The following is a 23,419-nucleotide window of genomic DNA, read 5'->3' on the forward strand; positions in this document are numbered from 1 at the left end:
GTCAGCATGGGCACAATGGGCTGAATGGCCTCCTCCTCTGCTGCATCATTCTATGATTCACTGATTGTAGCAAGCTGCAAGTCCAATGCTCATGTCTTTGCTTCTGTTGTGCTTTCAGCAGTGGGTTCCACTGTACCTGGATCATTATTTCCTCAAGAGGGTTAAAATATTCCAAAAGTTCAACCATTATAATGTCTGCCTGATGAAGAATTGACAAAGACAGATGGTGCAAGCTAGAGTACACTTGAAAAGTGCAGTAAATGTTTCACTTTGTGCGCAATAGAATGCTGTTAAATACAGGAAAATGCAGCTCAGTGCAAAATGCCAATTATTCATGACAAATTAAAAAGATAAAAAGGCAGCAGAAAGATGCATGAAGTGAAATTTTAATTTTTTATATCTATTGCATTGAGTTGTTCATAATTCAATTCAAAACCTATATAATAAATATTATTTTAGAAAAAGTCTTACATTTGCACAATTCCTTGTCAGTGTTACATTTGCTTGTGTAAGACTATTTCTATCAGGCTTTTTGACATCGTCCTGTTATTTCATAGAATTCCTACAGTACAGATGGAGGCCATTCAGCCCATCAAGTCTGCACTGACCACAATCCCACCCAGACCCTATTCCTATAACTCCTAATATTTACCCTGCTAATCCCCCTGACATTAGAGTCAATTTAACATGGCCAGTCAACCTAACCTGCACATCTTTGGACTGTGGGAGGAAACCAAAGCACTCAAACGAAACCCACGCAGACACAGGGAGAATGTGCAAACTCCACACAGATGGTGACCCAAGCTGGGAATCGAACCTGGATCCCTAATGTTGTGAGGCAGCTATGCTAACCACTGTGCCACCATGCTGCCCCGAATATTTCCAATACGCTGTGTCAGAGTTGAATGTTTTCAATTCGATTTCAGTCAAAATGATGATTGATTTTTGTTTAGTTTCCTGTCCGGACCTTCCGTAACTGCTTCCTATTTCTCCCCCAGTATTCAATTTCCTTAACCCCACACTGGTGCCATAGTCAGCCCTTTCAACACCGCACTGGAGTCTGAATTATTAAATGGTTTCAAGAAGGAGATAGGTATATCCCTGATTTATAAAATAAAATGGATTAAAGGGATTTGGAGAACAGGTAGGGAGGCGGATTTGAGATCAGGAAGAGGTGAGCCATGGTGTGACTGAATGGCAGAGCAGGCTAAAAGGGCTGAATTGCTACTTCTGTTCCAAATTACTATGTTCCTGTGAACTTCAAAGGCTTAGTTCTTGACCCCAACTTAAAGTTACCAACCTTCCAGATTTGGCCTGGAGTATCGAAGAGTTAAAGATCAGTCTCCTGGACACAGTTGTGTATGGCCAAGGATAAAATTAATTGGGACATTAAAGAAGATTATTTTTATTTTGTTATTTTCTTTGAACATTTCTCTACCAGATATAAAAACCAGATATATTCAAAAACTTGACAAGCTGACAGTCAAGCACCATCTGATTGGGTAAAGAGCCCTTTTAGCTTTCCAACTGGCATAAGAAAGCAATATGTCACAAAGATGGATGTATTGGCTGACTAATGATTGGAGCATGGGAAAAATCATGTGACAACCATTTAACCACAGTTGAGAAACCTACCCTAATCCGAAACCAGCTTTTGACACGCAGAGGCAGAATCCTGAATGGATTCTTAATGGCTTTGCGTAGTCTTTGGTATTTCAAGTGTTATCTGTTTAAGTAGCAATGTTCCTCTCCAAAGCTGAGAGAAATCTCTGCAGAACAAAAGCTGTGTATGGCTCGAGCCAAACCAGGGCTTTTGCAGTGCAAGGGTAGAATCTCTTAATGGTTTTCTCATGGAGCTTCTGCTTTTAAACTTCAGATGCTTTAAGGAACAATCAAAACGGATAGTAAAGGGGAATTGGAAACTTAAGAAATTCACTCTCCTTCACACTTCTCCTTCATGCTATTAGTCCCTAACCAGGAAGACCAGGCTTTCTTTTATTTGCTGCTCTTGTCCCACTCCTCGACCTTCTTTATGACCTATTACTGTCTCTCACCTTGAAGGCCTGCATGTTTCACAGTTCGAAGGCTTTGATGCTTGAAAATTAACCAAAGACAATGCAATATTGGATGTCTTTTAATCACGGGTGGCAGAGTGGTTAGTACTGCTGCCTCACAGTATCAGGGACCCAGCTTCAAATTCCAGCCTTTATCTGTGTTGAGTTTGCACATTCTCTCCATGACTGCGTGGGTTTCCTCCGAGTGCTCCAGTTTCTTCCCACACTCCAAAGATGTGTGGGTTAGGTAGATTGGCCATGCTCAATTGCCCCTTAATCTCAGGGGGACTAACAGGGTAAATAAGTGGGGTTACGAGGATGGGACCAGGATGGAATTGTCATCAGTGCAGACTTGATGGGCAGAATGGCCTCTTTCTGCACTGTAGGCATTCTATGATTCGCCCTTACAACATAGGGAATAATAACTCTGTGAAATTGGCCATGTTGGTGCCTGTTATTGGGTGGAAAACATGCAGAAAGAGGGTCAACTTGAAACCTTATATCTTCCGCCTCACTGTGAAAAATGTGGTAGATCTAAAAATATATATTTTGTGTGTATCTCATGTCTGCATAGCACTTCCTGTCTGCAAAAGTACTTCACTTCCACTTAGAAATACAATGCTTATGACTGAAAAAATCTACATACACTTACCATGCTGTAATTTAAACCTTTAGTCTGAGGTGTCTCAAGCTTTGTACCTTCCAGTTCCTCAGCCTGTACTGCAGAGAAACACCTGAGCTCCAACCTACTCGAGTTCTCCAAATTAAAAGCAAAACACTGCGAATGCTGGACATCTGAACTAAAAACAAAAAATGCTAGAGAATCTCAGCAGATCTGATAGCATCTGCGGAGAGAGAATAGAGCCAACATTTCGAGTCTGGGTGGCCCAACATTTTCTGTTGGCGCTGGCAGCATCTGCGGAGAAGGAAACAGAGTTAAGGTTTCAAATCCCATATGACTGTCCCCCCGCTTTGTTTCTGAAGAAGAGCTGTTGATATTTACTAGCAGTCCCTGGGCAGGATTTTCCAGCCACGCTCACTCCAAGGCCGGAAAATCCCGCACAAGGCCAACGGACCTTTGCATGGTCCGTGTCCCATCTGCTACAATTCCCATGGAGGGCGGAATGAGAAAATTCCGCCCTCTGTTTTTATTTTAACTTGACTTCTTACTTGAAGATTTGGTACCATGTATCATATAAACTTATGCAATTATACAAAATGAGAATGGAATGCCTGACTTTGAAATGGGAATTGAATTATGTGTACGTATCCTCATTATTTTAATTTTGCTTCATCTGAAGACTACTTATTTATATATTTATTTACTTAACCTTTATTTAGCCACTTGAGCCTTTGAGAACAAATTCTCATTTGCAATAATGACTTGGCCAAGAGGCTAATACAGCAATACTTAATAATACAATTTATTTAAACATTAAATAACATAAGTTAGCAGTGAAAGGATTGCCAGTCTAGCAAGTGCAAGTATCAGTCAACAGAATGACATGGTGACACACTGGTTAGCACTGCTGCCTCACATCACCAGCTGGATTCAGTTACCGGCTTGGGTCACCTTCTGTGTGGAGTTTGCACATTCTCCCCACATCTGTGTGGGTTTCCTCTGGGTGCTCCGGTTCCCTCCCACAGCCCAGAAATGTGCGGGTTAGGTGCATCGGCCATGTTAGATTGTTGCTTAATGTCAGGGGGACTAGCAAGGGTAAATGCATGGTGTTTTGGGGATAGGGCCTGGGTGGTCAGTGCAGACTCAATGGGCCGAATGGCCTCCTTATACACTGTAGGATTCTATGAACCTTAATCTTTCGATGAAAGGTTTCTGCAATAATAAAATCAGCGAGCGTCAGCTTTAGTCGTACTTCGATCCAGTCATTGACAGCCGCAAACTGAAATGAACTATAGCCAAAGACTGCCCATTCTTGGAATGACCAATTTGATGGAGACTATGTTTGTTCTTGACACTCCATGTGAAATGCCATGTGAATGTCTCTAGTATGTTTATACCCATATGTAATATCTTAAATATCATGTATATTTATATCTAGATATATATATATATAAATATATATTAAATATCACATACTGATTTCCTTCTACCTTCAAGAATTTATGTTAACAAATTTCCCAGAACAATGGACGGAATTCTCCCATTTGCTAGTTAAGTTCCACCACTGTTTAAAGCATTTACTTATTGTATTTACTGCTTTAAGAATTGTGAGGGAGTGATTATCAGGCAGTTGTGGCCCATCAGCTTTAATTATCAAGTGTCCACACGGTGAAGCCTTACATTGTTTGCTGGAGCAGACGAGGAAGGAGCATCAGAGAGAAAGCTAAGACTTTACCTGTTAAAAACCTGTTTAAAATAAGTTTAAAGCACTTTGTTCTTTGTAGAACTGTTTAAAGCATTTACTTATTGTATTTACTGCTTTAAGAATTGTGAGGGAGTGATTATCAGGCAGTTGTGGCCCATCAGCTTTAATTATCAAGTGTCCACACGGTGAAGCCTTACATTGTTTGCTGGAGCAGACGAGGAAGGAGCATCAGAGAGAAAGCTAAGACTTTACCTGTTAAAAACCTGTTTAAAATAAGTTTAAAGCACTTTGTTCTTTGTAGAACTGTTTAAAGCATTTACTTATTGTATTTACTGCTTTAAGAATTGTGAGGGAGTGATTATCAGGCAGTTGTGGCCCATCAGCTTTAAATCAGCGCCAAGTTTAAAAGGAGGCCTGGTGTAGATAGCGGGCAGCGTCGGAGCGGGCAGCGGAGTGAGAGGGAAGCAGAGTGAGCTATTAGGGCTTAATATCAAAAAGGGCTGGAAGGTAAAAAGGCCAGGTGGAAAGAACAAGGAAAAAAAAAAAAATTTTTTTTTTTTCAAAACTACTACAGCAAAAAACAAGGAAAATATTTTTTCCCACAACAAATTATATTGAATAATGGAGGGGCATGTGATGTGCGGTTCCTGTATGATGTGGGAACTGGTGGACCCCAGGGTCCTTCCCAGTGGCCATGTCTGCAGTAAGTGCAGGTTGCTAGAGGAGCTCCAGCTCAAGGTGGATGAGCTGGCCTCTGAGCTACAGACACTGAGGCTCATCAGGGGGAGAGAGTGTGTCATTGTCAATGGGGTGCAAGTGACATCCACCCCCCCTAGACTGTCTAAATCTAAGGGTCAGGAACAAAAGGGGGCTGCTGGGAGGAGGAAGGGGGGTGAGGAGCGGAGGCCTCAGCCTCTTAATCTGCATAACAGGTTTGAGGTTCTTGCTTCCAGTCTGGAAGAGGACGAGGCAGGTGAGGTTGGTGAGCAAACTGCACACGGTACAGTGATGCAGCAGGACATAGGCAAAGAGAAGGGGAAAAGGAACGTAGTAGTGATTGGAGATAGTGGGGTGAAGGGTATTGACACTGTCCTTTGTCACAATGACAAAGTGCACAGAAGGGTGTGTTGTCTGCCTGGTGCTCGGGTACAGGATGTCGCAGCTGGGCTGCAGAGGAATCTGGAGTGGGAGGGTGAGAACCCAGTTGTGGTGGTACATGTGGGTGCCAGCGACGTAGGCAAAGTGCGGACTGAGGATCTGGGGAGGGAGTATGAGAAGCTGGGAATGGAATTAAAAAGTAGAACCGACAAGGTGGTCTTCTCTGGGCTACTGCCTGAACCGAGTGCAGACGGGCGTAGGGTTGACAGGATAAAGGAAGTGAATGGGTGGCTCAGAGATTGGTGTGGGAGGAATGGGATCGAATTTATGGGGCATTGGCACCAGTATTGGGGTAGGTGGGACTTGTTCGGGCAGGATGGGGTTGGTCTGAATCGTGCTGGGACCAGAGTGCTGGCGAATCGAGTAAAGAGAACTGTAGACAGGGCTTTAAACTAATTAGGGGGGGGGAGGGTGCGAGGGTAGGTGATGTTAGGAGGTCTACAGTTAAGGATAGGGTACAGGTAAGGGAAGAGGCTGAGGATGTCCCAAGTGGTGGCGTTACGGCAAATAGGGTCCAGAAGAAGGCTGGGATGAAAGCGCTTTATCTGAATGCACGAAGCATTCGGAATAAAGTGGATGAGCTGGTGGCGCAGATCGACACAAATGGATACGATCTGGTGGCCATTACAGAGACGTGGCTGCAAGGTGACAGGGACTGGGAGATGAATGTACAGGGCTATCAAGTGTTTAGGAAGGATAGGCAGGAGGAAAGAGGGGGTGGCGTAGCTCTGCTGATTAAGGACAGCATCAAGGTGGTAGCAAGGGATGATATCGGAGCCAAAGAGCAGAAAGTGGAATCGTTGTGGGTGGAGATTAGGAACAGCAAAGGGAGGAAGACGCTGGTGGGTGTCGTCTATAGGCCCCCGAATAATGATCTGGAGGTGGGGCGGGCTGTTAACGCGCAAATAAGTGCGGCGTGCAGGAATGGGACGGCAGTAGTTATGGGGGATTTCAATCTGCATATTGATTGGTCGACCCATGTTGGACGAGGTGGGCTCGAGGAGGAGTTCTTGGAATGCTGCCGGGATAGTTTCCTGGAACAGTGTGTGTTGGAGCCGACGAGGGAGCGAGCTATCTTGGATCTGGTGCTATGTAATGAGGCGGGTAGAATTAGGGACCTTGAGGTGAAGGATCCTCTTGGAGAGAGTGATCATTGTATGGTGGAGTTTCTGTTGCAGATGGAGGAGGAGAAAGTGGGTTCCCGGACACGTGTCCTTTGTTTGAATAGAGGGGAGTATGGTAGGATGAGAGAAGAATTGGCGAATGTGGACTGGGGGAGTGCGTTGGAAGGTAGGTCTGCTGAGGAGCAGTGGAGGATCTTTAAGGAGATCTTTCTTGGTGCTCAGCAGAAATTTATTCCGATGGTCAAAAAGGACAGTAGGAAGAGAGGTAATAAGCCGTGGATAACGAAGGAGGTGAAGGAAAGTGTTAAATTAAAAGCGGAGGAATTTAGAGTAGCTAAGAGCAGTGGGCGAGAAGAGGATTGGGAAAGGTTTAAATGTCAACAAAGATTGACAAAAAAGTTGATAAAGGAGGGTAGAAGAAGCTATGAAGCTGGGCTAGCACTTAATATAAAAAAGGATAGCAAGAGTTTTTATAAATATATAAAAAGGAAGAGGCTGGCTAGGGTGAACGTTGGTCCCTTAGCGGATGAGAAAGGGGACCTAGTGGTAGGGAATGGGGATATGGCTAAGGTCTTGAATAACTTTTTTGTTTCTGTCTTCACGGAGGAGGACGTGAATAATTTGCCGGGTGTTAGCGATGGAAAGGTGGTAGGACTGGAGGGTCTTAATGACATTACTGTTACTAGAGAGGTGGTGCGCGACAGACTGGAGGGGCTGATTGTGGACAAGTCCCCAGGACCGGATGGAATGCATCCGAGGGTTCTGAAAGAAATGGCGGAGGTGATAGTGGATGCCTTGGTGGTTATTTTCCAGACGTCGCTGGATTCCGGGGAAGTGCCGGAGGATTGGAAAACGGCTAATGTTACGCCGTTGTTTAAGAAGGGTGCCAGGCAAAAGGCGGGGAATTACAGGCCGGTTAGTTTAACGTCTGTGGTAGGTAAAATGTTAGAATCCGTCATTAAGGAGGAAATTGCGAGGCATCTTGAAGGGAATTGCTTGATAGAGCAGACGCAACACGGTTTCATTAAAGGGAAGTCGTGTCTGACAAATTTAGTGGAGTTCTATGAGGATGTGTCTAGGGCGGTGGATAGAGGAGAGCCGGTGGATGTGGTCTTTCTGGATTTTCAGAAGGCGTTTGATAAGGTATCTCACAAGAGGTTACTGCAGAAGGTCAGAGGACATGGAGTTGGGGGTAGGGTGTTAGCGTGGATAGAGGATTGGTTGTCAAATAGGAGGCAGAGAGTGGGGGTCAATGGGTGCTATTCGGATTGGCGGTTGGTGACTAGTGGAGTGCCCCAGGGGTCGGTGCTGGGGCCTCAGCTATTTACCATTTATATAGATGATCTGGAGGAGGGAACCGAGTGTAGGGTGTCGAAATTTGCTGATGACACCAAGATTGGGGGAAAGGCAAATTGTGCGGAGGGTGTGGAGAGTCTGCAGAAGGATCTAGATAGGCTGGGCGAATGGGCCAGGAAATGGCAAATGGAATTTAATGTTGGCAAGTGTGAGGTGGTCCACTTTGGTAGGAAGAATGGTAGGAAGGACTATTACTTACGTGGCGAAAAACTGCAGCAGGCGACAGTGCAGAGGGACCTCGGGGTCCTTGTGCATGAGTCGCAAAAACCCAGCCTGCAGGTGCAGCAGGTGGTCAGGAAGGCGAATGGGATGCTGGCCTTCATAGCGAGGGGGATTGAATATAAAAGTAGGGAGGTCTTGCTGCAGCTGTATAGGGCATTGGTGAGGCCGCAGCTGGAGTACTGTGTGCAGTTTTGGGCGCCGCACCTGCGCAAGGATATTTTGGCCTTGGAGGGAGTGCAGAGGAGGTTTACTAGGCTGATACCGGAGTTGAGGGGGTTGAGCTATGAGGAGAGGCTGAATAAACTAGGCTTGTACTCGTTAGAGTTTAGAAGAATGAGGGGAGATCTCATTGAGACGTATAAGATGATGAATGGGATGGATAGGATAGAGGTGGAAAGACTCTTCCCGCTCAAAAAAGACAGTAGGACTAGGGGGCACAGCCTCAAGATAAAGGGGGGGCAGTTCAGAACGGAGTTGAGGAGGAACTTCTTCACTCAAAGGGTGGTGAATCTCTGGAATTCTCTGCCCGTTGAAGTGGTGGAGGCTGCCTCGCTAAATATTTTTAAGAAGCGGGTTGATGGGTTTTTGATAAGAGAGGGGATTAAGGGTTATGGGGAGAGGGCGGGAAAGTGGAACTGAGCCACGACAGATCAGCCATGATCTTATTGAATGGCGGGGCAGGCTCGAAGGGCCAGATGGCCTACTCCTGCTCCTATTTCTTATGTTCTTATGTTCTTATGAAAACGGGAGTGTTTCCCATTGGTGCTGGCAACATCAGTCAGGTGAGATTTGCCCACCTGAAAGATGTAAATGAGCTCACCTCAGGGAATCTGTTAACCAGCCCTGCTTTCTGAGATCGGGCACCATTTTGAAAGGGCGCCCCAATTTCCACACTCAGAGAGAGTCTCCCCCCTCTCCCTAAAAAATGACACGGTGAGTCCCCCACTGACCAAGGAGCACCACCAATTCCTGGGCAAAGGTGGGTATCCTCCCCCTCCCACCGCTCAAATAATGGGTCACACATCCCAAATTGGTCATTCCCAGGATGGACAGTCTTTGGCTGTAGTTCATTTCAGTTTGCGGCTGTCAATGACTGGATTAAAGTACAATTAAAGCTGAAACTTGCTGATTTTATTACTGTGGAAACCTTATGTCAAAAAGTTAAGGCTCATAAAATCCTACAGTGCATAATGACGCCATTCGGCCCATCGAATCTGCACCGATCAGAATCCCTTCCAGGCCCTCTACCCTAAACACCATAGACATAATGGTGACCCTAACCCCCTGGCATCAGCCTCCCATTCCCCACTCAGCCTGGTCTGAAAAAGAGGAAGTTAAACCACTTTGATTTGATTTGACTTATTATTGTCACATGTATTAGTGTACAATGAAAAGTATTGCTTCTTGCATGCTATACAGTCAAAGCATACTGTTCATAGAGAAGGAAAGGGGAGAGTGCAGCATGTAATATTATTGTCATAGCTAGGGTGTAGAGAAAGAAGAGATTGAATTAAAGCACTGTTAGAGAGGTTATAAGTGTTAGAGCAGAGTTTTAAAAGCATAGAACAAAAGATAGAATTAGAGGGTATGCTGGATACAGCTCCCAAGAAGTCGCCATGCTCTGGCGCTATCTTGGATAAAGATACCAAAACTGTCAATCAGGCTTAGAGTCAATGTCAATATTGCAGTGAGGAACAATGAGGATGTGTGAGATGCATTCAAGCTTGAAGGGAAATGTAAATAAACACAGCAACCGGAGCCTGAGTAGAAATCCATTACACTGTCAATGAAAGCTTATTTCAAAGCTCTACTCTTTGAAATTGGCAGACAGAAAAGGTTTCCACTTAAAGAAAGAGAGTTTCAAAGATTTCAACTTGCCAGGAAGGCTCAGAAACTTCAAATCAGAGCTGTAGACACATATAATGGGCAAGAACCTGATTTGCATTTTATTTAAATAAATTTTAATCTAATTAAAGACTACCTCTCCCTCGCTAGGTTCCTCTCCCCGCTTATGGGATTTTCATACCTCACCTAACATGACCTTACATTGGCGAACTTTACAACAGATTTACCTTCACCCAAACATGAATTGATGCCAGCGGTGAGGAGGGTGGGGGGAGGGGACCGATTCCAGTGATAATGGAGTGGGGGATGCTGGGGATTATTGAGGTGGGGAGGTGGGGGATAGCACAAGTGGAAGGCCATAGTGGAGTTGGGGAAGATGAGAGAAAACTGGCCAGCAGACCTGGAGAGTTTCACACCAGTTTTCTCACCAGAACTGACACTGCCAAATTCTCATAAGATTCCTTCCACTGGCAGCTAATGGAGGTGGGAGCTCAGGTTACAGTTTGGGACAATTAGCATATTTATAGATGCAAATGCAGCCTTTTGGGCAATTAGCCTATTTCATAGAGTGATTAGAGTGGTTGGGTTGTAGAATGGACTGCCTGCTGTGATTGTGGAGTCAGACACTTTAGGAACTTTCAAGCGGTTATTGGATAGGCACATGGAGCACACCAGAATGAAAGGGAATGGGATAGCTTGATCTTGGTTTCGGGCAAAGTTTGGCACAACATCGAGGGTCAAAGGGCCTGTACTGTGCTGTACTGTTCTATGCTCTATTCATTCATTCATTCATTGGTCATAATTTAACTGCTGCAGGAACAAATGAACAATCTCAACGCATAACACTGCCTCTTTATCGCAGTCAGATATGTTAGGGTCTCAAAGGCAGTGGAACAGCATACGATGGGAGGGGATCATTGTCACTAGTTGCCACGCACATAGCCAATCACATGCACATCTCAAGGCATTGCATAGCAACCATGAAATGTGTTCCTCACTGGCTGGATTGCCTTTGAAATGGAGCATAAGAGCAAGATTTACATGTGGATGTTTGTAGGCCACTCCTGACCACGTTCTTCAGAAATTGGAAGTGGAACAAAAGGAATTGGACAGCTTTCTCTTCTGTGGCTGCAGTGGAAGAGGAAGTTGATAAACTGATGTCATTGCTATGCATCCATTGTCCGTTGAATGCTCACCATTTAACTCACCGCCTCCTTTCCCCTTTACTTGCCATTATACACAAGATCTTCATTAACCACAACCTTTAATGTCCATCTGAGCTCTCAACAAATGATGCTTTCTGTATTCGTGCTCTTTAGAGCAGCATTGCTGGCATTGATGTCATAGGCACTGCAACAGCCAGGGGGCAGCAAATGCAGCCTTTTGGGCAGCTTAGGCAAGGGGTAATGGTGTGAAAGGAATAATGCAGGTAATAATAGCAAGTTAACCAGTAATAAGAAAGCTGCCTTTAACCAATTGGGGAGGTGATGGTCCAGTGGCATTATTAATCCAGGAACTCAGCTAATGTTCTGGGGACCCAGGTTTGAATCTTGCCACGGCAGATGGTAGAAATTGAATTCAATGAAAAAAAAATCTGGAATTAACAATGTACTGACGAATATGAAACCATTGTCAGAAAAACGCATCTGGTTCACTAATGTCCTTTTGGAAAGGAAATCTGCTCCCTTTATCTAGTCTGGCCTACATGTGGCTTCAGAGCCTCAGCAATGTGGTTGACACTCAGCTGCCCTCCAAGGGTAATTAAGGATGGGTAACAAATGTTGGCCAGCCAGCGATGCCCATGTCCCACGAATGATTAAAAAAGAAACATAAGAGATAGCGCACTGAACACTTCAAAAGGGACAGGCTAATCAGGAACTATCAATGGTTTTGCAAAGGGCATTAATTCTCCTCTGAATGTATTGATTTTTGTTTTCTGTATGTTGTTGAACAAATAGATAAAGGGAATGGAGTGGATGTGATATATTTTGTGTTTTTAAAAAATGATGGAAGAGACTTGCTTTAAAAATGAAATCCCACGCTATCAAGGTATAGGCTAGGATAGAGTGATGACAGAAGGTTTGGCAAAAGTAATTAAGAGTAATTATTAGTAGTCACATTTATAAACTGGAGCTGTTGTGAGTCCAGGTTCTGCGTTGCTGATGGCACAGTGACACAGTGGTTAGCTCCAGGTTCGATTCTCAGCTTGGGTCACTGGCTGTGCGGAGTCTGTACATTCTTCCCATGTCTGCATGGGCTTCCACCGGATGTTTCGGTTTCTTCCTGCAGTCCAAAAGGTTAGGTGCATTGGCCATGTTAAATTCTTCCTCGGTGTACCCAAACAGGTGCTGGAGTATGGCAACTAGGGGATTTTCACAAAAACTTCATTGCAGTGTTAATATAAGCCTACTTGTGACAGTAATAAAAAACTAAAAAAACTAACATCAAGTGGCTATTATACAGTTAGGGCATTTGCACTAATTTCCTCAGGATACTTCAGTATCATTGAGTATTTGTATAACATTGGACTTCAGCACTTTTTTCAAAGAATTGCATAAAGGAAGGGAACAAGTTTTAAAACTTAATTGAAGCAAATTTATAATTTTTTAAAGAGACTAGTGTATCTGTCTGAGAGAATGAGAGCAATGTTAGAATTACAATGATGAATTTTCTGTAGCTCCTACTCCATTTAACTCAGAAAAATGTACTGAGAATTTTTTTTAAAAATGTTGAATAGTAAAGCCAACTACTTATCCAGTTGTGTTTTGTTAGTAGTTCAAACTTTTTTAAGTAAAGGAACCTATGAGATAGATCTTCACTTTATGTAAGAAGATTATACAATTAGTGTCTCATTTTAGATCTCTGCTCATTTTTATCTCCAGTGAAGCTATGGCCACTTTACCCTATCTCACAAAGACATTTGATTTGATTTATTATTGTCCCATGTAGTGGGGTGCAGTGAAAGGTATTGTTCCTTGTGCGCTATACCGACAAAGCCTACTGTTCATAGAGTGCATAGGGGAGAAGGAAAGGAGAGGATGTATAATGTAGTGTTACAGTCATAGCTAGAGTGTAGAGAAAGAACAGCTTAATATATGGTGGGTCCACTTAAAGGTCTGATGGCAGCAGGGAAGAAGCTGTTCTTGAGTCAGTTGATATGTGATCTCAGACTTTTGTATCTTTTTCCTGAAGGAAGAAGGTGGAAGAGAGAATGTCCAGGGTGTGTGGGGTCCTTAATTATGCTGGCTGCTTTTCTGAGGCAGCGGGAAGTGTAGATGGAATCAACAGATGGGAGACTGGTTTGAGTGAGGGATTGGGCTTCGTTCACAACCCTTTGTAGTTTCTTGTGGTCTTGGTCAGAGCATAGGAGTCAAGGTCAATTCCAAAGAGTGCCCATGAATAGTGAAGGAGGGAGACAGAGCGAAAATAAATCTGAAAGCATTTGAGTGTTCCTTTGAGGAAAATGAGGAGAGTTAGCTGGAAAAGAGGAAGACAGTGATGGAGTGCCTCAAATGTGCTTGAGGTGAGGTGTAATGAATGGAGGATCACGGATTAATTGCCACATGAGAGACAGCAGAGCGAAGAGTGGGAGGGTAGGATACAGGATAGAGCAAATAATTTAAATTGGAAGAGGTAGGATTATTATTGGGAATGAAGAGGTGTTGATAAGGCAATGTGAAAGTGTAATGTTAGGCAATCCTTTGGGATTGAGGGGGTGAGGAGAAGCATGGCTAGCTGCAGGAGGAGTTAGTAAGAGTTTCATTGCGATCATGCTTTCCTCACAGCTCCCACCATACAAATATAGATAAGTTTCTCAACTGAATCAATATAGAGCAAAGACAAAACAGTTAAAGTAAAAAACATTTATTCATTAGCCATAAAGTAAGGCTTACATTAACACTGCAATGAAGTTACTGTGAAATTCACCTAGTCGCCACAGTCCACCCACCGCCTGTTCAGGTCAATGCACACCTAATCAGCATATCTTTCAGAATGTGGGAGGAAGCCGGAACACCCGGAGGAAACCCACGCAGACATGGGGAGAATGTGTAAACTCCACACAGACAGTGACCCAAGCCGGGAATCGAACCTGGGTCCCTGGCACTGTGAAACAGCAGTGTTAACCACTGTGTCACTGTGCTGCCGTGTTCCTATAACAAAAGCAAAATACCACAGATGCTGGCATCTGAAACAAAAACAGGCAACGCTGGGAAATCTCAACAGACCTGACAGCATCTGTGGGGAGAGACTAGAACCGACTTTTCGAGTCGAGCTGGGTCATCTAGACACAAAACGTTGGCTCTGTTCACAGAACGGTTACTGTTGGCAAAACTGATTTAAGATTGCAAACCTTATATTTTAACCACAATAACCCTGAGATAATAACATTGGAGATGGATGAATCTTTAGACAATGGGACAGGATATATATCAGTCTGGTTGTGTGTGTTCAGCAACCGCTTTAATGACCTACGGGTCATAAACTGCCAAACAAAGTTGAGTCCAGCAAGAATTAGATAATGTGTGCGTGCGATAGAAGACAAAACATAGTTTAAAACTTTAACTCCCTTCGAAGAGCTACTTCAAATGTAGTATGAGTTTGTCAAATATCCAGCCCGGATATTCAGTTATTTCTGAATCTGGGGTAACTCTTTACACATAACTTTCTAGACACAGGTTTGCTGCAAGTGCTGCTCCTAGCCTTTAAATAGATGTTTTGAGATTAATTATTGAAGATAATTATGGGACAACTGACAACAGCAAGTTACTTCCCTTCACAAACCCGTAATAGAAGTGATAAGGAATAATCAACACATGCCCCAGACGCAGCCTGCAACCATTAATCACTCCCCTCTTTCGAGGCAAATCCAGAATTAGATTGTGGGTGCTGCTGCCTCACAGCTGTGTAATACAATAGCGAAGAGCTGCTGAAAGCCCTGTTTCGAAAGGCCTGCTCAGCATCTTCATCACTGGCTGAGTCGCTTTTTGAGGCTTCCGTTTCCATAGGTAACGTCACCACTCCCCCAGCCTAGCTGTCTCGGAAGACCCCCCTCATGTTTCCGCTCCTTGTCCCCTACATTGAGATGATTCTTGACGTTTAAGTTTGCGAGCTGGAAGCTTCCCCACCCCCCCACCCCCTCTTTGGTTTTCTCACTTGCCACTGTCCTCCTTCCAACTCCTTCGCCAAACTGCACTCCTCAACTCCTTTATTCCTCTTCACTTCCTCGTCTTCTCCACACCCGCCTTTATTTTCCAGAAGCACGGTGGCACAGTGGTTAGCACTGCTGCCTCACATGCCAGGGACCCGGGTTTGATTCCCAGCTTGGGTCACTGTGCGGACTCTGCACATTCTCCCCATGTCTGCGTGGGTTTCCTTCAGGTGCCCCGGTTTCCTCCCACAGTCCGAAAGACATGCTGGTTAGGTGCATTGGACATGATAAATTTTCCCTCAGTGTATCCAAACAGGCGCCGGAGTGTGGCGACTAAGGGATTTTCACAGTAATGTCTTGCAGTGTTAATGTAAGCCTATTTATGACACCAACAAATAAACGTTAAACTTTTCCTCTCCTTTCTCCTTCCTGTTCCTTATTCTCCATCTTGAGTTCATTGTTGCTTTGCTTTCTGACTATGCTTGACCTGTACACTGCACTTAGTCCTGATTCCCTCTGTGTGAAGAGAGGAGCAGACTCAATGGGTCAAACGGCCTACTTCTGCTCTTACGTATTATGGTCTTCTGGTCTTATTGTGTAACACCATAAGAGAATGAATATCAGACTGTAGCAGTTGCCACAAAGGTGGGAATGTTAACATTGTGTTGACAGCATCCTCATCACATAGAATCAGTGTTTTATAACAACATCTTAATTGTAGGGGCTTCTCCACTTGAGAGCAAATTTAAACCGGATCTGCTTGCATTAATTTGATTTGAAGAAAACATGTTTCAGTTAGTTACCGAAGAAATTATTGTCAATAATAACAGAATATTGGAAAACAACATATAGTGATTTCCCTATATGTCCAGTTCAAATTTGATTTGACTCATTGTCATATGTATTGGTGTACAGTGAAAGGTATTGCTTCTTACACTGTGAGACAAAGCATACTGTTCATAGAGAACAAAAGAAGAGGGTGCAGAATGTAATGTTACAGTCACAGCTAGCATGTAGAGAAAGATCAACTTACTATAGGGGTGGATCCATTTGAAAGTTTGTTGGCAGCAGGGAAGAAGCTGTTCTTGAATCGGTTGGTACATGATCTCAGACTTTTGTATCTTTTTCCCAATGGAAGAAGGTGAAAGAGAGTATGTTCAGGGTGTGTGGGGTCCTTGATTATGCTGGCTGCTTTTCCAAGGCAGCAGGAAATGAGGACGGAGCCAGTGGACCAGAGGCTGGTTTGTGTGATGGACTGGGCTACGTCCACAACCCTTATTGGTCGGAGCAGGAGCCATACCAAGCTGTGATACAGCCAGAAAGGATGCTTTCTATGGTGCATTGTGCCAGTTGGTGACAGTCAAAGCGGACATGCTGAATTTCCTTAGCCTCCTGAAATCCTGATTTCACAGCTGTAACGCAGGGTCATCCAGACTCGAAACATTGGCTCTATTCACTCTCTATAGATGCTGTGAGAGGTGCTGAGATTTTCCAGCATTTTCTGTATTGAGTTCCCAATTTCATATATGATTCCATCTAATGGAAAGGGATTGAATTGCTGACTGCATGGTTTTTATGTTCTGAGAAGCCAATAGTCATTGAACTCACACCAAATGAACACCAGTATTTGTGCTGCTGTGTACATTTATCATTCCAAACGAAAATTGATGAAGGTTTTTGCTAATAAGCCCTATCTCAGCTAAGTGTTGCAGGTTCGTGTACATGCATGCTTCTTGATTGTGTCCTGAATGTAACTTTAGCACGGAGGTGAACAAAAGATGTACAATGTTGCTCTGTCTTGCACACATAAAAATTCTCATTAAGTGTTATTTTTAATGAAACAGACTGACTAAATGAGATAGACGTCTTTTTTATTCATTTATTGCCCATCCCTAATTGCCCTTGGAGGGCAGTTGAGCGTCAACCACATTGCTGTGGCTCTGGAGTCACATGTAGGCCAGACTGAGTAAGGACAGCAGATTTCCTTCACTCAAGGACATTAGTGAACCAAATGGGTTTTTCCAACAATCGACAATGATTTCATGGTCATCAGTAGATTCTTAATTCCAGATATTTTTTATTGAATTCAAATTCTACCATCTGCCATAGCAGGATTTGAAACTGGGCCTCAGAACATTAGTTGAGTTTCTGGATTAATAGTCTAACGATAACACCGCTAGACCATCGCCTCTCTGCAATTCCAGAACTGTGATGATATAAGGTCAAGTCACCATAGTCCTAGATGGCCATAGGCTGCTCTCCCCTTTTGAGGAGGAGAGCCGACTGGTGGTGATTTAATCTGAGGCTCACCACACGTCATGCATGGGGCAAGGTTGAGAAGGTAGGGCCTTCATGAATAACCTCAGCCAATACGGGAAGCAAACCTACATTGTTGGCATCGCTCTGCATCACAAACCAGAAGTTCAACCAACCAAGTTAACTGACCTGGAAACGAGAGCATAGTTACACCTCCACTCTGAAACGTGATGACCTTATTCTGGAACACTTTGTGCCATTTCCTATAAGTCTAACTCGAAGGTGTACACAGAAAGCCAATCCCTCTGGATTACACCAGTCTAATGTTCTCATTGCCAAGAGTAATGCGAAGGCCCTATAGTTCTGTGAAGATAAGAATGTGATAATGTAGGTGAGAGGTATGAGCCACTTGGAACATTGAATGAGAGGATTGGGAAAGATGACAATGCAGAAGGGGACAATCATAAGAAAAATTCAGAGCCATTTCCATGTTAGAACGTAAGGGCAGTGACCTGTGATATTCTTATGGGCAAACAGTGCCGATGCTGGAGATCTGAAGTCAAAACAGCTTCTTTAGAGAGAGAAACAGAAATATTTTGATTCCAATGTAATTCTTGCTTAGAACCGAAGGGACGTCTACCTCTCTACCTCCCCCTCTAATCCCCAAATGAAGGTAGAGTTTAGCCTGCAATCCACAAAATAAATTTAAACACAATTTCAATGTCCTTATGAGTTGAAAGGATTATAACATTCAAATAATATTTCAGACCCGAATCTCCCCTGAAATGGTGTTAGCATGAATAACTGAAAATGACACACATTGTACTTGATCTTCTGATTTTTGCTTCCAATAGAGAAAGTTCCTTATTGTTATGTATGTTGGGGCTTGCCAACATGTCAGGAGACATGGATGGGTGGAGTTTGCCCGGGCAGTCTTGTGCTGACTGTGCAAGAGGATAAACGTATTAATAAATAGTTCCAATAGTTTCCTTCAACATACCTCATGGTCTTGTATTGAACAAAGAACAAAAAACAAAGAACAACACAGCACGGGAAACAGGCCCTTCGGCCCAATGAGCCCGCGCCGCCGTCCCACTATCTCAGTGTCCTATTCGTGATTTTAGTCTACGCCTAATGTGCGAGGATCAGGGAGGTCCAATTTAGGGACAATTTAGTACCCAATCAATCAGCCTAAAAGCACATCTTTGGGGATGTGGGAGGAAACCGGAGCACCCGGAGGAAACCCACGCAACCACGGGGAGAACGTGCAAACTCCCACAGACACAGGCCCAAATCCATGTGTCCGCACAGCAACAGAGATAGTCTCTGAGCTGTCATGTTGCCCTCGAGATGGTCCAGTTTAAGCACACTAACGACATGAAGCAATAGGCAACTCCCGAAGCAACGTCCAAGAGCAGCCCACTACAACCTGCCGCATGCATGCCCCTTGCTGGACTTAAATGCCTGTGGAGACAAAAAAAATCATTATTAAACAGGCAAAGACTGTAACATCCTGAGGCAAAACGTATTCCCAAGCCTACAATGTTTAGTAAGGCCTACTATATCCCCCTATATGTAGCCCGCTCATGTGGCTGTCTAAGTGACTCTTAAACAACCCTAGCGTGCCTGCTTCCACCACCTTACTCGGCAGTGCATTCCACACCCCCACTACCCTTTGCGTGAAAAACTGCCCTCTAATATTTGTCTTATACCTAGCCCCCCTCACCCTAAGCCCGTGACCCCTCGTTCTATCCATTTCTAATAGCGGAAAAAGCTTACCACCATTTACTCTATCTATCCCCTTCATAATCTTATAAACCTCTATTAGATCCCCCACTCAGCCGACGTCTCTCAAGGGAAAACAGCCCAAGTTCATTCAATCTTTCCTCGTAAGACAGCCCTTCCATACCAGGCAGCATCCTGGTAAATCTCCTCTGCACTCTCTCCAGGACCAGGATATTGGTCTTTATATCAGACCTTGTAATGACTCAGTCAGGCCATTGAGGTTGGCCTATTGGACTATGAATTCCTAATTAGGGATCCAGTTGATGGGCTAATCAGGGAGTCTTTGCCCTGTATTTAACTGGGAGTGTCAGTTCCTCTGACACCCACAGAGAAGACTGCTAACTGCAAGCACGCTGTGTACCACTGTTAGAGTTTGTAAATGAAGGGGTTTTTGTGAAGGGACTTCTGCCTCCAAAGACTTATTACAGACTTCATTCAATGTGTACTTCGTGGGATTTTCACAGTTTAATTTTCAGATCCTCAAACTTTGTTCTGTGTGGTTTCTTCATCCAGGTGCGATTTTGGATATCTACCTGATCACTGACCTCAATCCTTCAAACAAGTTTCCCTTGTCCTGTGTGTCTGGTGAGCGTCGCATCAATGGGCCGGAGCTTAAAATGGAAAAGGACAGTTCAATATTTCAAATGAAAAAGCATAATTTCAATTATGTAAAAGACTCAAACAGGCACAATGGCATCCAGGCAATAGGCTCCAGTAAGGACTGGGAACAAGTGGGGATCTACTACTGCGAAGGGAAAAGACTAACAGAGAAAGCACACATTGTGACAATTATTAACAGCAATTCAGGTAATGTTTGCCATAATAGAAACAAAATGCTTTGTCTCAGTTCTATTTTGATGTTGGAGCTTTCAGCTCTGTTCTGGCACACAAGGAGCTCTAAAACAGTTTAAATTAAAGGAATCGCAGCCCAGTTACAGAATCATAGAATCCCTACGGTCCAAAAGGAGGCCATTCAGCCCATCGAGTCAATACCGACCGCAATCCCACCCGGGCCCTATCTCTGTAGCCCCATGCATTTACCCGAGCTAGTCCTCCTGACACTGAGGGAGAATTTAGCATGATTAATCCACCTAACCAGCACATCTTGGAAGGAAATCAGAACACTCAGAGGAAACCCATGCAGACACGGGGAGACTGTGCAAGCTCCGCACAGTCAGTGACCCAAGCCGGGGATCAAACCCAGGTCCCTGGTGCTTGAAGCAGCAGTGTTAACCATGCTGCTGGACTCAGTTGAATAATTTGTTAGTCATGGCTCAGTTGAGAGCACTCTTACCAGTGATTCCCAAGCTTCTGGCCTCACATAGCAGTCAAAAGCTTGAACACAAAAAAAATCTAGGTTAAAACCCCAATATGTTACTGAGGAAAGGTTTCATTGTTGGAGATGCCATCTTCTAAATGAGACATTAAAACAATGCCCCATCTGTCTGTTCAAGCGCATGTCAAATATCTCATGGTACTAATTTGAAGAAGATCAGATTGGGTGTCCCGGTCAATATTTACCTCACAAAGTGAAAGGCAAGGCTAGTAGAAGTAGGGATCCCTGGATGACTCGGGCCCTGGCCAAGAAGAAGGAGGCACATGACATGCATAAGCGGATGGGATCAAGTTGATCCCTTGAAGAGTACAGAGGGTGTAGAAATAAAGGTAAGAGAGAAATCAGGAGGACAAAAAGGGGACACAAGATTGCTTTGGCAGATAAGACAAAGGAGAATCCAAAGAGCTTCTGCAAATATATAAAGGGCAAAAGAGTAACTCAGGAGAGAATAGGACCTCTTAAGGATCAACAAGGTCATCTATGTGTTAGTCCACAAGAGATGGGTGAGACCCTAAATGAATATTTCTCGTCAGCATTTACTGTTGAGAAAGGCATGGATATTAGAGAACTTGGGGAAATAAATAGTGATGTCTTGAGAAATGTACATATAACAGAGAAGGATGTGATGGAAGTCTTAAAGTCCATCAAAGTGGATAAATCCCCAGGACCTGATGAAGTGTATCCCAGGAAGTTGTGGGAGGCGAGGGAGGAAATTGCAGGTCCCTTAGCAGAGATATTTGAATCATCGATAGTCACAGGTGAGGTGTCTGAAGATTGGGGGTGGCAAATCTTGTGCCTCTGATTAAAAATAGCTGCAGGGAAAAGCCTGGGAACTACAGGCCAGTGAGCCTCACATCTGTGGTGGGTACGTTGTTAGATGGTATTCTGAGACGGGATCTACAGGCATTTAGAGATGCAAGGACTGATTAGGGCCAGTCAGCATGGCTTTGTGATTGAAAAATCATGTCTGTCAAATTTGATTGAGTTTTTTGAAGGGGGTAAGCAAGAAGGTAAATGAGGGCTGTGCAGTTGATGTTGTCTACATGGACTTTATCAAGGCCTTTGACAAGGAATTACATGGTAGATTGTTGCATAAGATTAAATCCCATGGGATCCAGGGTGAGGTAGCCAAATGGATACAAAATTGGCTTGATGACAGAAGCCAGAGGATGGTTGTAGAGGGTTGATTTTCAAACTGGAGGCCTGTGACCAACAGTGTGCCTCAGGGATTGGGGTTAGGTCCACTGTCACTTGTCATTTATATTAATGATTTGGATGAGAATATTGGAGGCATGATTAATAAGTTTGCAGATGACACCAAGATTGGTGGCAGAGTGGACAGCGAAGAAGGTTATCTTGGATTGCAATGGGGTCTTGATCAATTGGGCCAGTGGGCTGACAAGTGGAGTTCAATTTAGATAAATGTGAGGTAATGCATTTTGGTAGATCGAACCAGGGCAGGACTTGCTCAGTTAATGGTAGGGCTTTGGACAGAGTTATAGAACAAAAAGGTTTAGGGGTACAGGTTCAAAACTCATTGAAAGTGGAGTCTTAGGTGGACACAGTAACGAAGAAGGCATTCAGCATGCTTGGTTTCATTGGTCAGAACATTGAATACAGGAGTTGGGACGTCTTGTTTAAGTTGTTCAAGACATTGTTAAGACAGCACTTGGAATACTGTGTACAGTTCTGGTCACCCTGTTATGGAAAGGATATTATTAAACTAAAAAGAGTGCAGAAAAGATTTACTAGGATGCTACAAGGACTTGATAGTTTGAGTTATAAGGAGATGGTAGGGATAAGTAGAAGTAGGGATCCCTGATGACTTGGGGTACAGGGACCCTGGTCAAGAAGAAGGAAGCACATGACATGCATAAACACATGGGATCAAGTGGATCTCTTGAAGAGTACAGAGGGTATAGATATAAAGGTAAGAGAGAAATCAGGAGGACAAAAAGGAAATCAGGAGGACAATAAGATTGCTTTGACAGATAAGGCAAAGAAGAATCCGAAGAGCTTCTGCAAATACATAAAGGGCAAAAGAGTAACTCGGGAGAGAATAGGGCCTCTTAAGGAGAGTGGATAGACTGGGACTTTTTTCCCTGGAGGAGTGATCTTATAGAGGTCTATAAAATAATGAGGGGCATTGATTGGGTAAATAGTCAACATCCTTTCCCAAAGGTAGGAGAGTCTAAATCTAGTGGGCATAGGTTTAAGGTGAGAGGGGAGAGATACAAAGTGTCCAGAGGGGCAATTTTTTCACACAGAGGGTGGTGAGTGTCTGGAACAAGCTGCCAGAGATCGTAATAGAGGTGGGTATAATTTTGTCTTTCAAAAAGCATTTAGATAGTTACATGAGTAAGATGGCTACTGAGAGACATAGGCCAAATGCAGGCAATTGGGACAAGCTTAGTCATTAAAAAAAAAGGGTGGCATGGACATGTTGGACCAAAGGGCCTGTTTGCAAGCTGTAAATCTCTATGACTCTATGTCTCTAATCAGTATTATGAAAACAGATTAACTTGGTCATTTTTGCATCGCTGTTTGTGGGATCTTGATGGATAAAAATTGGCTGCTGAATTTCCTATATCACAATTACAGCTACTCTTCAAAAGTAATTCATTGGCTTAAAGTACTTTGACATGTCCAATGGTTGTGAAAATGCTATATAAATACATGTCTTCAATTATTTTTTGCTGAAAAAAGAGACATGCAATCAAAACTTTTCATCTTGCACTCATCAGCACAGCTCGCAGGGAATTACCAGCAGTTACGAGGGAACAGCAATTTATAATGCATTCTCTTAT

General features: G+C 43.8%; 1 protein-coding gene across 2 annotated transcripts in view; it reads left to right on the plus strand.

Annotated features, from left to right (window-relative positions):
• The window catches only part of tie1 (tyrosine kinase with immunoglobulin-like and EGF-like domains 1), a 98,547-nt gene that overhangs the window by 9,637 nt on the left and 65,491 nt on the right, over positions 1-23,419 (plus strand). For both annotated transcript variants that reach the window (XM_080195302.1, XM_080195303.1), the window contains exon 2: positions 19,790-20,083. In XM_080195302.1, coding sequence (XP_080051428.1) covers positions 19,790-20,083 — 294 coding nt within the window. The remainder of the gene's footprint in view (positions 1-19,789; positions 20,084-23,419) is intronic.

The sequence above is a fragment of the Carcharhinus amblyrhynchos genome, chromosome 9, assembly GCF_965287045.1.
Source record: "Carcharhinus amblyrhynchos chromosome 9, sCarAmb.v2.hapA, whole genome shotgun sequence".
NCBI lineage: Eukaryota > Metazoa > Chordata > Chondrichthyes > Carcharhiniformes > Carcharhinidae > Carcharhinus > Carcharhinus amblyrhynchos.